General features: G+C 38.5%; 1 protein-coding gene across 2 annotated transcripts in view; it reads left to right on the top strand.

Annotated features, from left to right (window-relative positions):
• Positions 1-17,654, top strand: part of RASGRF2 (Ras protein specific guanine nucleotide releasing factor 2) — a 134,676-nt gene that overhangs the window by 46,826 nt on the left and 70,196 nt on the right. For both annotated transcript variants that reach the window (XM_075078783.1, XM_075078782.1), the window contains exons 3-9: positions 6,109-6,256; positions 6,883-6,972; positions 8,724-8,977; positions 10,112-10,191; positions 10,640-10,833; positions 12,370-12,479; positions 14,424-14,542. In XM_075078783.1, coding sequence (XP_074934884.1) covers positions 6,109-6,256; positions 6,883-6,972; positions 8,724-8,977; positions 10,112-10,191; positions 10,640-10,833; positions 12,370-12,479; positions 14,424-14,542 — 995 coding nt within the window. The remainder of the gene's footprint in view (positions 1-6,108; positions 6,257-6,882; positions 6,973-8,723; positions 8,978-10,111; positions 10,192-10,639; positions 10,834-12,369; positions 12,480-14,423; positions 14,543-17,654) is intronic.

Raw genomic sequence — 17,654 nt, 5'->3', positions numbered from 1 at the left:
GTAGCTTGACAGAGGTGAGGCTGCTGCTGCTCCCTATACCCAGGTTGAAGAAGAAGTGAGCCTGGGCATGTATTTATAACTCAAATGAACACAAATACATAAATACAAACACAGCTCACTGCATGGATCAGCAGAGACAGAAACATTCAGCACTCACATGGGCACAGACAACACCAGCAACCTCATCCTGTTCCCCTCTCTGATTGATCGGGGGAAGGTATGTTAGTGGATAAATACATGCAATACATATATACAGTATGGGTCCCCCAATAAATAGCCTAGCCATGCAGTCTGTCCAGGAGCTGGCCATGGAACCTCCATCTCCCCTGTTGCTGACACCGGGAAGTACAAGCCCCCAGTGCCCACAGTCCCTCTCCCATTGCCGGTACTCAGTCCCTCCCACTCACAGTTAAGCTTTCATCCCCCGCCCCCAACACACTGTGGATCCCCCAGTAACTGGTCTAAGACACTTGGCCAACCCCAGTAACTGGCCCTGGACCTCAGACACCCATATATGCACTCTGGGTCTCCCATTAATTGGTGCACAGGTACCCTCAACCCTGCACATCTGAACAAACATATAGACCCAAACACTATGGATGCCTCCCGTAACTGCCTTGTACGCTCAGTCTAGGTGGTAACTAGCCCATGGATGTTCTCATCTCCAGCTGTCACAGGCACACACACACACACGTGTGCAAATGAGCTTCTCAGTCAACCACTTAATCTCACAGTCTTCCTGGTAGCTGGGTTGGGTCTCCTGTGCCCTCCAGTAGCCAAAGCACAAGAGTCTCTGATGATCCAACCTAGACTTACTGCATCTTCAACACCTGGCTTCCAGTGACTAATCCTCCTCAGCAGCTAGCCAGGCTTGACAGTGGCTGGTGATCACACACTGACAAACACACCCAGACAATAAAAAATCCCACCTCTCCAGTGAGTTACTGGCACTACAGAGGCACCAGGACCTGTGGCGCCTGGGTCCCAACTCCAGTGGCTGGCACTTAGAGCTTCATGGGTGCATGTACAGAGTCACCTGGCCCAGGAAAGTAGTTAGAAATGGAGTTTAATGAAAAGACAGGATGGACTGTGCTGATCAGGTGCAGAGTATGTCCGGAGAAGTGTTACCTGTGACCCTTTATCCCCTTATTGCTGTGTTTTCCCAAGGTCGGTCCTCCTCAAACTTCCTTGATGCCTTCCTTTCCCTGCCTTTGGTTCCTCCCTTAAACTTCCCATTACAAGCCATGCGCAATCCCAAAATGCTGTTCACTGTATCCCACAATAAGTTTCATACCCCTAATGCTGGTAACCCTCCTCAGTCTGAAAGGTGGTCTGGAGAGACTTTCCACTGACTCAATGGGTTTCATCTGCTGGCTGATGAGCTTGGTGGCTTTGCTGTCATAGGCCTGGGAGGAGCTGGGGTGGGTGAAGGAACTTCTTTATCTGACTGGCTTATTAGGGTTCCCCCGCCTGTTTGTGGAGATGGGCCTTTCATGGTCTTATCTTGTAATAGCCTTGGCAGAAGCCGCATCAGAGGGACTTGTTTCTTTGAGTTAGGTTGTTTGGGTAACAGCAGCTATCATTCCTCTGTGCTCCCTTATGTTGGTTAAAATCAGCCTTTTATCACTCACCCTAACATTGCCTACCAGAGGTGACTATACCTCCTGTGCTCTTTGCACAGGACTTAACACAAATCTGTTTTATCCCCTAGAAGGGCTAAGTTCCTTGAGCAGACATCTCAGTGCTGCTGCAGAGGCTTTTTAAGCCCCTCAACGGGCCTTGTAGGTCTTGGCAGACAGCACTTTAGATAGCTTGGACACAAAACTTCAAAAGCATGATGGTTAGTCTGGTAATTATGGCTGTCCAGGTGATTGGTGTGGTAGTTGTTTTCTATGGGAACATTTGAAATCCCCCCAATCACACTTTCTGGTGATAGTAGCTACAAGTTCATAACAGCTCTGCAAAGCCTCAGCTCACACAGTGAGGAATGTCCCTTCCGTTGTATTTGGTCTGGGCTTCACACCGGCTGTTGAATTCTGTCCCAGTTTTACATAATAGTGGAAGGTGCCTGTCTGCTCCAGTTTGTGATGAATTCCTATAGTCAGATTTTCCTGGATAAAAGACTGCCAGGGCAATTGAAACAGCTGCTTTTGGTATGAGTTGTGAGTCTGATAATTAACACATTGGTTAATGACTTGGGTTTTCAGGGTTGTCTCATTCTCGCATAAGAGGGTAGCATTCCCCTCCCCACACACCCATGCTTCTAGAGTAAGCCATTCCCCAACTTTCATGGTTTGAGTGCGTGGTTGTTGGGTCCAGCCTTCCAAAAGAGTTGGTATTCCATTTTGTATTTCCCTGTCTCAGTGAAGAGGTTCTTGTACTAAAAATCATGAGCTATTTGGGATGTGGACTTCTCATGCTTTCCCAAGTGTCACACAGTCCTATACCAACCCACCCACCCTCCATTCCTGGTTGTTGTAGTTGTTCACCAGTCCAAGTGCCATTTCCTGCCTGTCTGACTGGAAGACACCTCTCTTACAGCTTTTCTAAACAGTTGTCCATGTGTGTCTGAAGGCCCGTCTTAATTTTGATAAGCCTCAGCCCTGTAACCCTCGCAGCCATAGGTGTCCTTTGATATCCCATATCATACAGAAGTTCATTAAAGGGTAGTGGTGCTTGTGTACACATGGTCTCCCAAGTCACCTTGGTTACAGTCATGGGTCATGGCCTGCATAAGTTCTGTTGCAACTTTTACTATTTCCATCCCTCGTGCGGCTGTTAATATGCCATTAGACTTTAAAACCTGTCTGGGGGCTATTCGTTTCCTGTTAAGGAGTCCTATAGCTGCTTGAAGGTGGTTAGTATGGGCAGGTGTAGGCAACTTATTTTGCGTTCCAGACCCCCCAAGACATATTGCCTGGTTTTCATAAAGAGTTGATTATGTTGTGCATTTTGCATTTCGGAAGGGTGATCTGATATGACCATAAGTAGTTCTGGCCAGGTCCAATGTCTGGTCCTTTCAGCTGCCTTAGCAGCCTTAGTAGAATTAGCATAGAGTGATCCAATGAACCATAACTCTGGTCTGAATTCAGTACAAAGATCAGTTATATTTGCTGGTAGCACTACTGGAGCCTTTATCTTGCTCTACTCAACAACAAGGCACTGGTTAAACTTTCTTCAGTTTTCCTACATTTCTGAGCATGCCAGCTCTCATGGGGCCCAAGTGATGCATCATTTCTCTCAGGACTTTCTTCATTTCTTCCTGTCTCCATGTGGTAGGTAGTGGTCAACCAGAGCTTAAGGTTCTTGAAATATCTGTTTTGAGTCCTGTCTCTACAGGCAATAGTGGGAAACACCCTCAGTGTTCAGGATGCTCTGTCTGTGAGCAATATGTAATACTGCATATTATTATAAATTTATAACTTGCTTCTCTCAATAAAACATTAATACAAATTAATAGAAAGCTGTGGTTTGCAGCAGCTGCTTCTTTCTATTAAATTCTATCCAAGCCAGGGAACTAGATGGCTGCTTACAAGTTGTATGGATTTTTCATCTTTCTTTGACACTTTGGTACAACTTTCTTTAAAAAGGATTTTGTATACATGTGTAATCAATTCAGTATTGAAACTCTGCCCTTGTGGAAGACTCCTAGTGTTATGCTAGATGTACAGGTTAGCACTTTAGGGCTGATGATCTTTAACTCATATGTACAGAGAGTTGGAGGAAAAGGGCTGTTGGAGGTACATGAAGTTTATTCCAAAATCCTATGATTTTCCTTTCCCAGAGCAAGTAGAAATTCTGAGAAGGCAAATGGATAGCCTATTCTAAGCTACTGTAGGTGTACATAGGCTTTTCTAATTAACTCCTCTTCATACTGCAAATTATGGGAGTGAAGGAAATGTTACTTGGTTTCCAGGATGAGACTGACATTTTAGACAGCAAAAGTCACTAACTAGACAAAATACTCTATGTACCTCTCAAAAGAACAGAAACTTTTCAGTCTTTCATAGCAAAGTTCTTGTTACCCAGTAAACCAAGACTGTGGAAGCCTGGTTTTGTGTATTTAAAGAAACTGAAAAATCTAGGTGAGGTTTCTTCCCCTAAAGGAGGAAAGTAAAAATTAAAAAAAGTGGAAGAAAAATATTGTATATAATAGTATTTAGAATCGTACATCAGCTCTGACTACAGCTGCTGTTCACCCTTTGTGATTCTGTGTCCTACTGTTTTCTGCAGTCTTCAATAAAAGCAAAGCCAAATATGTCAAATTCTGTACTGGAAACATTTTGTAGCAAAAGTTTAAGAAAATTTTGAAAAGAATAAATAGAAAAAAGGTCTTGTTACCTATCTGGATCTGGTTTGAGGTAGAAAAGACTACTCTTTGTATTAAATGTAAATCAAGGTGGTGCTGCAGGCACTAAGCAATGCATTTTCTTGCATATGTTACATATGTTTTTTTCTTCCTAACAACTCTCATCATTGTAAAAGAACAAGCGCTGACCATGTTTCTAACTCAGACGTTTCTATTATGTGCAAATGCCTTCTAGAGTGCAAAGAGATTAAGTACTATGGTTTCTGAAAAAACAGGATTCTTGCAAAACAAAAAAGATTATTATTGAACAATTTCAAAGAACTATATCTCACACTTTATTGTTGTTTATTATGGAGTTAAGATATATGGATTGCTTCATGACAGATTTTTTCACGTATGTTGTTTTACTTGTTGGAAGAGATGCTCTGAGCTTATTTTTGCTATTTATTGTTTGCTATTGCAGTAGTTAAAATATAAAAATAAATGCAATAGAATTAAATCCACTTCTTATTCTTTTTATATTCTATTCAAGGAGGAAAAACTTTTGCTTTATGATAGCTATGGGAACTCATTCTAATTATTTTAGATGTAAGCTTGCTTTTCAGGTTAGGCATTGCAATTTAATAGCTGTTCACAATAGTGGCCCCCTCCAGTATATAACTGCACTAATACTGATTGAAATGCCAGTAAATATATCTATAAAAAAAGAGATTAATGGGAGAGGATGCACATTATTACATTTTAAAAAGCCTTACAGTATTTAATAGCAGATGTTAAGTTTTTTGAGTGCTGTAACAAGTAGAAAGACATTTAGAAGGAAAAGATGTGCAATCCAAAAATTCATTCTGGTCAATCCTGTGCTAACTTGACAGTGGAAAAAGCACAATACTCAGCATTTTCTATGATAGATCATAAAATAGTAAGAGATCCCTTGTCAAAGATTTAGGGCTTCAATCTGCCATGTTTTATGCGGTTTGGTCTTTATCTCGTAAAATTATTTAATTCTCAGAGGAACAAGCTTCCTGAAACCTACGTAAAGAGGCAGTATGTGTCTGTAGATTTTGCTGAATCAAGACCAGCAAACAAGAACTTCGTAGGACTCTGCTTCTTCTGCACTTTTAAATTATCTATGTGAGAGAGACTGAATCACAGGAAAGAACACTCTGATGAAGATGTTACATATGAAGAAACTGATTTCTCCTCTACCCAAAGCTGTGAACAGTACTTCCAGTATGATGCTCATCGCTGCTCTGATTGTGACATCTAATTGCGCTATGGATACTGTCCCTTTTCAGAAAATACAAATCAATGGCAGTTTGCTGCCGGAGAGCTAAAATAAAGTGCTAATACTATAGTTGCTGTTAGAATAAATACATTTATTGGAGTAATCTTAAACTGGCCTAAACAATAAAATAGGTGTTAGCAAACTAAAAATAACAGTTAGGGTGGGAATTCTTCCATAAAGAGAACTGACAGATGGAGAGAATTAGAAATAGTTCTGATGAAGTGCCAGATGCTACCCCCTGGTCCTCCCAAAAGATGGAAAAAACCCAACCCTTAAAATCCGTAATTGGATACTGGGAAACTGGGTACTGCTAGTGCCTGTGCCTACAAAGGATATTGAATGCTATCTGTTTGGATGATTTATGCTTAAGCTATTCATTATATATTAAGCCAAACAAACATGGCTATACAGGTTTCTTATTATTGGTGTCACATTTATTCTGTCCGTATCTCGTAAGGGGGCTATGGACACAATATTTGGCTATTTTTACTTACTTAAATGTTTTCCTTTTTAGTTATTCAGATATTCTGATTGAAAGGGAGGTGTTAATGCAGAAATACATTCATCTCGTCCAGATTGTTGAGACTGAAAAGATAGCAGCCAACCAGCTTCGACATCAGCTTGAAGATCAAGACACAGAAATTGAAAGACTTAAATCTGAGGTATGTGCCACAGTCATCAAGCAGTCATTGAATTGTAGCTTTTTACTGTGTGCATTGCAATATTAAATATCTGTAATATTTTTTAAAATAACGGAACCCAGTAATGTTAATATGTAATAGTCCCCCTGTGAACCCTTGTCTAAGTATTTTTCTTAGATACATTGGGAACTATTAAACTGATTGGACTACTTCTTTGTCAGAGACTTTAAGATGAAATGCTGCTCTGCAGTCCTGGTCCCATTGACGGTGTTATTTCCTACCTGTCTTCACTTGAGGAGTTTGATCCTTGACACATTGTCTTTGGTTGTGACAGTATTGTGGACTATTCCAAACTGCACTGTTTCAATGAATGTTAAAAAATTTGTTGCAGCCCTGAGCTAATAAGGTCTGAAAGGCTCACTTGACTCAGAGTGGAGAACCACCTCTCTTCTGGTCCTTCCTCCACGTGGATCAAGGGCCTTGCTGTTTTTCAGGGAACTGTATTCATGTCCCTGTGACCAAATACATGCTAGTCATTCTGTGCAGCTTTAGCAGGCTTGAAGAAGGGGAGAATATTTTTCTGTTAGTTCGGTAACTAAGAGTTTCATTAACTTGAGAAAGCATTTAATGATGGTTGTTTTTGTCAGATTATAGCTCTCAATAAAACAAAAGAAAGAATGCGACCTTATCAAGGCAACCAGGAAGATGAGGATCCAGATATTAAAAAAATTAAAAAGGTAAACATGCAGTCTTTTGTGGTTAGGAGGAGAAGGGTGGGATGGGGGATGTACTTCTGTGTCTTAGTCTGTCTACTTTTGTCTTAATTTCTTTTCATTAAGTACAGTCAACCAGCAAGATTCCTTTTGCCCGGCGCCTACTTAAACTTATTAAATTAATCAGCCTCCTATGTTTCAGTGCCACATTTATCCCATGGTGTGTTTGTTACTTAAATATTCATTTTTACTTGCAAGGTATATATTCAGTTTCTTAAAGAAGCTTGCACAGCACATTGCATTCAACTGCTTGTAAAGGCTGAAATTAAGTAATGGGCTATGTCCTGTGGGAATCAAGTGTATAGTCATTTCATACTCCATTCTTATAAAAATGCTTGTAAAGATATAAGAGGATGACTTATATTCTGTCACTGCAACTGGAATACAAATATTGAAAATGCAGTCTTGGTTTAGGTTGTCAGCTGGTCTATTTGATGGTGATCGTTCCAGGATGCTATGAGCAGTGTTTTTCATACAGGGGCAGAATTCTCCCAATCTATATGGCATTTACATGTGCAGCTTCTGTCAGTATTGCTTAAGGCTGGATATAACCAGCCTCCAGAACTGTGCCTATTGCTGACTCCCACAAATGCTAATGTGCAAGCATGAATGGGATTCATGCTTGAAGATGTGGTCCTGTATGTGTCACCCTTATTCTCACAGTGTCCAGCCTCTTAAATTGCATAATATCCTTTATGGTATGTGGACTTAGTTTCTGATTTTTTCTGGGTCACAGAGTCTAAGTCAGGGTCAGCACTGAGCTGGTACCCTTGTGTGAGTTTTCCTTTTCATGTAAATTAAACATTGTAATAGAAGCTGGAAATGTCTCTTTTAGTAGAAGGAGAGCTCTGGTTCTGTATATATTCACTGCATTCTACATCTTGATTGTTTTGAAAATTGGGCCCTTTTTTTAAAGTTGTTTATTCAGAGTAAACTGCTACCAGTGAGATTTTGCATTTCTCTTTCAAGACGAATGATCTTTACATCAAGATCAGGGCAAAGATATACTGACATTTTCTGTGACCAGATGTAGACCTTTTCTGTAACCTTTAATCCACTTGTAACTTCAGTGGATATTATGCTTAAGTAGATTTTTCCATAACATAAAGATACTTTTTAAGAATGCCAAAACCCTGCCTTTTCTGGATAATAGCGGTGCTGGCCTAGGTATCTGATACTAAGCACTATATTGATACTTAGCTTTAAATGCACATGCGAAGTGGTATCTGTTCAAAACAGAAAGCAAGCTGAGTTTAATGACAATTTTAGGATTATGTCAATAATGATATTGTGTCTGTCTTGAAATGTGTTACCTGGAAGCATTGCACAATACTTTGGGGGATATAAAAGGAATGTGTAAGGGAAGGTAAAAAGAGTTCAAAAATGTGCACGGTGCGTAGCACAGTTATGCTAATCAGAAGAGTATAGACAAAAGTACAACATTTGAGCTTGCATTAAATGGTACCTTGATATGTATGTGATATCTTTTCAGTCTGTTTCCTGGCAACAAATATGACTGAGCGGTTGTGGAAATTTCATTAACAAACAGAAATCTAAAGAAAATGTAATTCAGAAACAATTATAGAACCATAAGGGCAACAAACTTTTTTTTTAAACAGACATTTCATTTAGAGAATTATTTCTACAATGAAGACCTTATGATAAGTCATGTAATGTTTTTTCTCATTTTTCTTTTCTGCTTGGTCCATTTTTAGGTTCAGAGCTTTATGCGGGGCTGGTTATGTAGAAGAAAATGGAAAACTATTGTCCAGGATTATATTTGCTCACCCCATGCAGAAAGTATGAGAAAAAGGAATCAGATAGTTTTTAATATGGTGGAGGCTGAATCTGAATATGTGCATCAACTTTATGTTCTTGTGAACTGTTTTCTGCGGCCTTTAAGAATGGCTGCAAGTTCAAAGAAGCCACCTATCAGTCATGATGATGTTAGTAGCATTTTTCTCAACAGGTATGGACTTGTTTTTTTAAATTTTTGGGGGTTTCTCTGACAGCTTCTTCCCATTCTGCTTCAGTTTAAAGTAGTGAGGTCTGGCACTTGTGTTTTTGCTCTGATGTAAGTAATGTCACTGAGGTAGAACATGTTTCCAGGGGTAAAAGGCAAGGTGCTGTCAGTGATGCTGTTTGAAACCAGCTAGACCTCTTTGCCTCCTTACATTTTATTTCTTCCTCTGCTAGAGGAAGAAGAGGACAAATCGTGCCTCTTGGGGAAGTTCTCATAATTTTCTGTCAACTTTCCTGTTTGTTTTTCTCTTAAGAGAGGAAAATTGAACTTAGTGGCCTCATATGATCCAGATAAGACCCTGAGGATGAGTACATCAAGTCGTCTTTTTTCTGTTGTCCTGCCTAAGGAGCCTCCTTCCTTCTTACTTGTCTTTTCATATCCTACAAAAAAGAATTGTTCTTTGCATTAAGCATCCAAGTACTATTGTAATGACTGTACAAATAAGCCAGCAGGCTTCTAACATCTGATACAGGATTGGGATTGCATCCAAGTCTGCCCCAAGCTTCTAAGAAATGTAACATGTGCCTTTAGTTATGAGGCAGGTTTTCCCTTCATAGCTCATTCATGATCACTGTGCTCTTTATGGTTTCTCCTACAACTGGGATGCCCCCTACTTCTGTTGACCTCATAAGCTAAAATACAATATTAAGGTTCATGTTATATAAAAGTTCTAAGCTTTAAATCCTAAGCAGCAGCAAGTGAGAATGTAGATGATACCCCTGGCTTGAGGTTTCTGCATCTTACTGGTCCTCTTAAACTACTGAATGCATTGTCAAGGGTATTCTGAAAAACCTATTCATTAAACTGTGGAACACGTTACTTAATAGATGCTTTTATTTTAAAAGAGTTAGAATATGTTTTCTGCAACAAATGCTATATATTTTTAAATGTACTACACTAAAAATTTTAAACAATGTAATAAAAGGAAGCACTTACTTCCATAATAATAACTATCTTCTTTTTTTTTCTAGCAAAGTGCAAACCATATCACTAACCAGGAAGAGATGTTTCTCTGTGAAATATTAATCAGAAAATAAAACCTGAATTGTCTTTTTGTTTGTTTAAATACTTGTTTTTCAGTGAAACAATCATGTTTCTTCATGAGATATTTCACCAAGGCTTAAAAGCAAGAATAGCTAATTGGCCTACCTTAATCCTAGGTAAGTTACTGTATTTTCTGTAGGGGTACAATTTCCATATTTCTTTTTGAAATTACAGTAAGGTCTTTTTTTTTTAAGACTGGACTTTTTTAAAGTCCTTTTTGAATGGGACACATTTCCAGAGCTAATGCCACAAGATCTGATGTAGTGGGAGTCCCACGTGGGCAGTAATGACTGTCTTCCAGTCTGTATATGAGAATGCCTCTGTCCTAAGCACTGATTAGTCATGGGCCCCTGAATTTTCAGTGATAATGTCTGATTATTAGCTAATCAGAACAATGATGTTTTGGCAGGTGAAAGAGCTGAGTTTAACGTTTCTAAAATCTCAGCATATTGGAAACAGAACTAATTATAGTAATTCACTTCCATAGAACATAGTAGTTTCTTTAAAAATATATTTCAAGAGATGGGTAGCTGGGAAAAAAAAGCATTTCTTGACTTTTTCTAGCTGACTTATTTGACATTCTGCTGCCAATGCTGAACATATATCAAGAATTTGTTCGGAATCATCAATATAGTCTACAAGTACTGGCAAACTGTAAGCAAAACAGAGATTTTGACAAACTCTTGAAGCAGTATGAAGCCAACCCAGCATGTGAGGGGCGAATGCTGGAAACTTTCCTTACTTACCCCATGTTCCAGGTAGTCTCTGTATATTTTTTGTGACTATTTGTTTTTAATGTTTGGTTGATTCATTTTGTGTTACTGACATTACGATTAATTAAGAATCTTCTTGCTTAACTAAAAATACTCATATGCAAATTAGTTTTCATTTATTTCATTATTATACTGAAACTCTGCCTGTAGAGATCTTTTCTCTAGCTGTACTAATTCATGTCTATTCAGAATCTTATGTTTGTTGAAGGGGAATGTGGGATGAGGACTAATGCCAAAAGAAAAAAAGCTGAGAAACAGTTAATTGACTTCTGCCTTCTGCAGGATTATGAAGCAGTCCAGAGTGAGATAATATACCTGCTATAGCAAGTTAGAGCAGCCACAACCATTTTACTAGGAATACATTTTGAAACTTTCCTCCCACTTTGTTCTGCAGTGACTTGTTCTTTAGAAAAGACAACATATATTCCAAAAGTTTTGAAAACTTCATTTATCCTTCTGATATTTTGCCTTGATCTGCTTGGATTAATTATTTGTGGCTGCTTTTAAGAGGTCTATGAAACACTGATCTGATGTTTTTGTGTCTTTTACATTTAGCCTAACATTTTACTTGTCAACCCCCTCAGTTTGTTCAGTTACTGGCAAACCGAGTAGAGTCCAAAAAAAAAACGGGGCATCAGTGACACCTGTGTTAGTGCTAGTTATTCACGTTAGCCTAAAGTGAAGGGCCATTGGCACCTGTAACAATATTTTTTCTTTTAACTTTGAGCTTTTGTATTGTAATAAAGTTCTGTGATTTTTTTGGTTGAGCTGAAACAAGGTCATGGGAACTTAGAATGGAGAGAGAGGGTCCTATTCATATGTGATGAAGGATGTCATTGCTGCTGGTTTTCATTTCAGCACAAGAAGTCATGTCTCCTTGTCCTAAATAACTTTTATTCTGTAAAGACGTTGTACAGCAGTATCAGCTGGTTCTGGATAAAAGCCCTGAAACTGCTTTAAGTAATAATAAATAGATCAGGGCCCTTGTGCTACTCTGTGGCCTTTGATAGTCAAATTACTGCGTATTCTTCAATGTCCATTAGTGCAATGCGAATTCTATCTAAATGCAGACAGGTCAGCTGGTGTTTTGAAAGTCACAGGAAACTTAGGTGCACATATCCTGTTAAAATTGAGGGAAGGTATGTATGGGTCTCCCAGGGAGTTTTGAAAGTTTTCTCTATTTGCACTTGGACAGCAGCATGCAACAATGAAATTTAATGTCATATTTGTAGCTGCCTCTGATCTGATCTTTTCCTTAAAATGTAATAAATGGATCTTGTGCTTCCTCAAACTGAAAACATACGTATGCCTATGCAGTCTTTATCACCCAAAAGTTCAGTGTTGTTGGCAGTAGTTATATTTAGAATATACGTATAAACATTTAGCTATTGGTGATATTAATTTTAAAAATACTTTGTTTGCAAAACTTTTCTGACCAAGGTAATGGCTAATATTTAACAAAAGCTGTACTGGAGTTATTAATTTAAGGATTTACTCAATTTATACCTAATTTGTTTTAAGATTCCTAGATATATTATAACACTTCATGAACTTCTGGCTCACACACCACATGAACACGTTGAGCGAAAAAGCCTTGAATTTGCTAAATCTAAACTAGAAGAACTTTCAAGGTAAGATTTTTCTACTTTATGTTTTATAGTCTTGAATCAATGGTTTTGAAACGAAAAATCTATTTTCTTTACTTTGGTTTGGTTTTGTTATTTTTTAAAAAATTAAAGAAAAGAGTCAAACCAAAGTTAATGAAAAAAATCAAAAATACCCCCAACCTAATATTTTTTTTTTTTGGCTCACAATCTACAAGTGTCTCCTTGTATTTTGAGTAAGGGAGACTGGGAGTTGCTATAGGAACCACCTACTCCTGGGTTATGAGCAAAGCAATTCTCTTTACAGAGAGAGGTGTATTTTTGTTTTCAGAGTTCAAAGAAAAAGGATATTTCTGATACTCTGTGACAACAGGAATCAATTAGGGTCTTGAAAATACTGAGTTCTCAATTTGTGTTATAGTTTAGGTGTTAAGGATATAACTGATTTTCAAATATGCTTCAAATAATGCCAGACAAACAGGAACTGAAGATACATTTTGAGAACTGGTGTTCCCTGTAGAAACCTGCAAAATTAAGCTCTTCTCTGAACTTCCAGACCATTCTCAGATGTTCCCCTCTGTCACCCCAGTAAGAAATGTGGTTGTTATCACTGGGAAACAGAGTCTTCTGCTGTGAACCCAGAAATGCTGCATTAACTCCAGGATATAAATCTTGAGCATCTGGAGTATTCACTAAAGACATACTTTGAGAATATTTAGTTGTAAAAGAGGGATCACTTTATAGCTTTTGTTAATAGCATGCTCGTGACTACTTAGTTTTCTTTTTCTGCAAAGTTGTTACCTTGTGCACATTACCCATTAATTTCGAGCTTATTATTTTCTCCTTTTTATCCTCCTGTATTTTTATCAGGGCAGCTTTCTGAGTCAGGTCATGTTGTGCCACCTCTTCATATTGTGCCACCTCTTCAAGCTCTAACTTGAGCTGGGCAGGCAATATCTTTTACAGAAATGTCTGTATTTGACTCCTGCAGTGGTCAGCAAGTTCTGCCCTGTTCTGAGGCCATCTGAAGCAGAAAGAAGTAATGATGTCTCCTTTCCACTCAAGCAAAGCAGAGAATTTCTCTGGCCAGGGTTATGTGCACAAGCAGATCAATCAGCTTTGACTTGGCTTCATCTCATAAGCCGTAAGAGCTCATTGCTGATCCAACTAATTTGTCACTGAACATTCAGAACTGGAGTCTGAGGCTGACTGATCCTCCTCTGTTCATAAGGCAGGCAGTACAGACCATAAATACACAACTTTGTGAGTCATTTCCATCTCTTTAATGAAGTTCTGAGGGAGGAGGAGCTTTAAAATACTGCAGTCTGGTCCCAGTTCAGGAAAATATTATACATCACAAGACCATATAAACTTCTGCATTGGGTTCACCCTTGAAAAGAATCTGTATTTCTTTGTATAAGAGGTCACCTGTGAAAAAAAAGAGGAAAGTAAGTGGTGAGCGGTAAAGGCTGTGGTTGTTACAGGAAGCAAGGGGAAAGTGAAAGGTACATTCAGATGTAAACTGAAGCAGAAGAGAGTGGGAACCTAAAGTCAAGGGCAGGGACTCTAGGGTGTGTAATAACCAATATAAAATGCTAGGAAACATTTCCATCTTTGTGGCAGCCTCATCTATTAAGGATCAAGAAGTACTATTCTGTCAGCTGTGAAGGGTTTTCAGCTTGGTGGCATCTGTCAGATGTGTTTAGGAATAGTCTAAAAACAAGCCTGGCAAAGTTGACTCCACTGCTGAAAAAATGAAATGATTGCAGGAATGATTTTAATAGGATGGAAGAAAAGCAAATTTGCTGTAGAGCTATCATGTACTGCATGTGTACATCTGTTTTGTAGCAGGTGGCAAAGGACATCAGTTACCTTCTGTGTCTGCACTGTGTAAGTGCAGTGAAGATAGACATAACAGGTGCAAGATAAATTTCAGGGAATTTAAAATGCGTTTTATGTTGTGTCTAACAGGGTGATGCATGATGAAGTGAGTGACACAGAAAACATCCGGAAGAATCTAGCCATAGAAAGAATGATAGTAGAAGGCTGTGACATATTACTAGATACCAGCCAAACTTTTATACGCCAAGGTAAGACATTCTTCTTTAAATATAATCATGAAGAAATGGCATGAAAACCAGCAAGGTCATGTTGCCATCATTGTGCACGTCACTGCATGGGTACAGCTAACATCCTAAGACTACTGATGGTCCCTGGAGTGTAAGTCACAAAATGCCCTGATGACAACTAATTTTGGGCCGTAGTTGAATGCCACTTCTCTGCTGTCTTCTTCAGGAACCGTGAAAAACAGCAGCACATGAATGGTAAACTACCCATATGATAGTAATGTACGTACTGCCTGGACTGTGATCTTCAAAGGGGTGGAAGTTGCCTACAGCTCCACAGAGATCAGGGCTGCCTGGCCAGTTAATGTGGCAGTCCCAGCTGATACTAACATTTGGGCAAAAGTACAGGAGAAGCTTGAAGTTTTGTCAGTGGCAAAGTGATTGCTATCAGTTGTTCCCATTTTTCTCAATGCTTTGGAAACATCTTAAATTGATAGTGTGAGCATAGATATAGTACCTGAACATACTCACTTTTCCTCTTGAGAGATGCATTTTTTGGCTTTAGCAGAAGTTCAGGGTAGATATAAAAAACATTTCTGCAAGAAGTCATGAAGAAAAGGCATCCTGTTCTGCCAGGAATGTAGGACTACTTCTAACATAATAGCAAGCAAAACAAGAGAGGAAGAGCCATACTGTGTTCTTTTCTGTCTAGTCTTTGTTGTTTTGGAAACTCTTTGTATTGAACCCTAGGTATAGCCGAGGTGGAATTTGTTGTTACATTCCACAAAATCATGATAAAGTAACTTTTCAATTTTAAATAAATGTCACTTTTTACCAGGAACTGCGGACTGGTTGCAGTTCTTAATTATGGGGTTTAGTTTAATGTTAAACCAGCAAATGTGAAAAATAATTTACTTATGGGTCTTTTTGTAACAAGTTAGTGGGTTTGTATATGGTAACTATAGATCTGTAGTGTAGGGTTTTTACTAGGTACAAGCTTCTTTATGTCTGAAAAAGGTTAAATGGATATAGGGAAGGTTAGGAATGTAATTTAGGTGCATCCCTTCATGTACATTTTCTAGATAGCCTCAGCAGAATATTTGATGTTTAAATAGAGCTGTATACACAGCTGGTAATTTAGTAAGCTTTCTATACATTTTGAAATCCATTTTGTGGTGTTTCTGTAGTCATGTGGCCAAACTAACTATGAAACTTTCCATAATAACTCCCAAGATTGTTTGTACAATGGTCACTATTAAATAACTTGATTCCTCAGTAAATATGTGCATTTGTTATAACTGAGGTATTTAAAGCATTATGAATATGGCTTTGATAAAAATATAAAGCTACTGTTTTGCATCCACAGCCAAAAAATTATATGGCTGTGATTTTTCTAGATTGACTTATATCATACAATTTAATTAAATTTAAGAAATTTTTTCAGTATCATTACAACATTTTGTATTTATATATTTGTTGGAGTTTTTTTCCTCTTAACATTGGCAAGTATTATTTTGTCTGTGTACCCAGTGTTCTATCAGAATTATTTTTTCCTGTGGGAATCAGTCGGAAGAAGATTACTGTTGCAGTGTTAGACCCAGGTCAAACCCATAGTTTAAGTAAGTAAAATTCAGATTTATTTCTGGGCATACAGTCAAAGAAGAGTGGACAAGGCTGTATGTTATAGAAGGCTGTATCACAGCGGCATCTTTTGGAACATCCACTGCATGTGATTTTGTGTAAGTGCAGAAGTCTGATTAGAGCTAATGAAGTAATACCGAGCCCATTTTCCTTTCACATCTGACAGTAGGATCACTTTGACAGTGATGTCCATCTTTACTAATTTCAGTTAGTCTCCTATTCTTGTTGATCAGTGTAGACAGGTACAGGAAACCTCTTTTCATCTTACAAAATATCAGGGGTGCCTTTAGCTTTTTTCACGCTTTTTCTGTGAAGGTTAGTTAAAACTTTGCTGCATGTTACATACTTTACTTTTCTAAGACGAGATTGTTTCTGTTGAGCTGTGCAAGTTGAGACCATAGGAACTATCTCTGGCAGTGCTTTGTAATGTAGCTTGTGGATTCCCCTTCAGGTTTCTTGGAATCTCCTTTTCTTTGTCTCTTACTTTGATACAGACTGTGTTGTCAGGCACACTATAAGTCATGACAGACAATTAATGAACATTTTCTTTAAGAGTCTAAAGGAAACGTAGAGTGTTGCAATCTGCAATCCAACATTCTCTGACACCCAGACAACTGGGTGTCTGGAGGCCCTTTAGATGCCTTCAAACACTCTGTCTAATATTCCTACCATCAGCTGCTATGAATGTACCTCTACTGTTAAATATATCAGAATTACAAAAATCGTGGAAGAGTTGAGATTGTAAGGGATTTCTGGAAATTATCCTGTCCAATCTCACCTGCTCAAAGCAGCATCAGCTGGAGCAGGTTGCTCTGTACTATGTCCAGTTGGGTTTTGGTTGTTCCCAAGGATGGAGACTCCACAGCTGCTCTGAGTGAGCAACCTGTTCCAGTGTTTGACCATCCTTACAGTAAAATTAGAAGGCCTCCAGAATGGAGAAAGCTAAACTGAATTTGCAAATCAGGCAGTTACAAGTAGGTTAAAATTTATATTTTTTAAAAAAATACAACCTTTTGTTGTTCTTGGATTGAAAAAGGGCTAATAGAGTGACTATCCTGGCACTATCGATGTACTGGAAGTGCTTAGGTCTGTAGCTGGATAAAATTTCCTGAGATTACTCTGATTGTCCAAACTATACTATTAATGAATGTTCTAAAATTAGCCTCAGTTGCTCACTGCAACTGTACATTGGCCAATTGTGACCTTTTTTTTCCTTTAGAGGAAATCTGTAGTAGATGCATGGTGGGCAAATGCACAGTTTCATTAATCAGAAAAGCTTGATGGGAATGCATAAAGTCCTTGCTTGATGTCAGCCATGCAGCACATGTAGGAGTTATATTTCTCTCTGTAAATATTGAGTATCAAAGAGAGAGAATGCAGTCTCTCTTTTCTGCATTTAAAAGTCTAGTTTCTTTTGATTTACCTTATTAAACAATAACATTTCCGTTCCATACAAGAACACCATTTAACTTTCAGCCCATTTTAGCACAGTATA

This window comes from Phalacrocorax aristotelis, chromosome Z (assembly GCF_949628215.1).
Source record: "Phalacrocorax aristotelis chromosome Z, bGulAri2.1, whole genome shotgun sequence".
In the NCBI taxonomy this organism is placed as follows: domain Eukaryota; kingdom Metazoa; phylum Chordata; class Aves; order Suliformes; family Phalacrocoracidae; genus Phalacrocorax; species Phalacrocorax aristotelis.
Note: the sequence above shows the minus strand (reverse complement) of the source record. Positions and strands in the feature narration are given on the sequence as shown.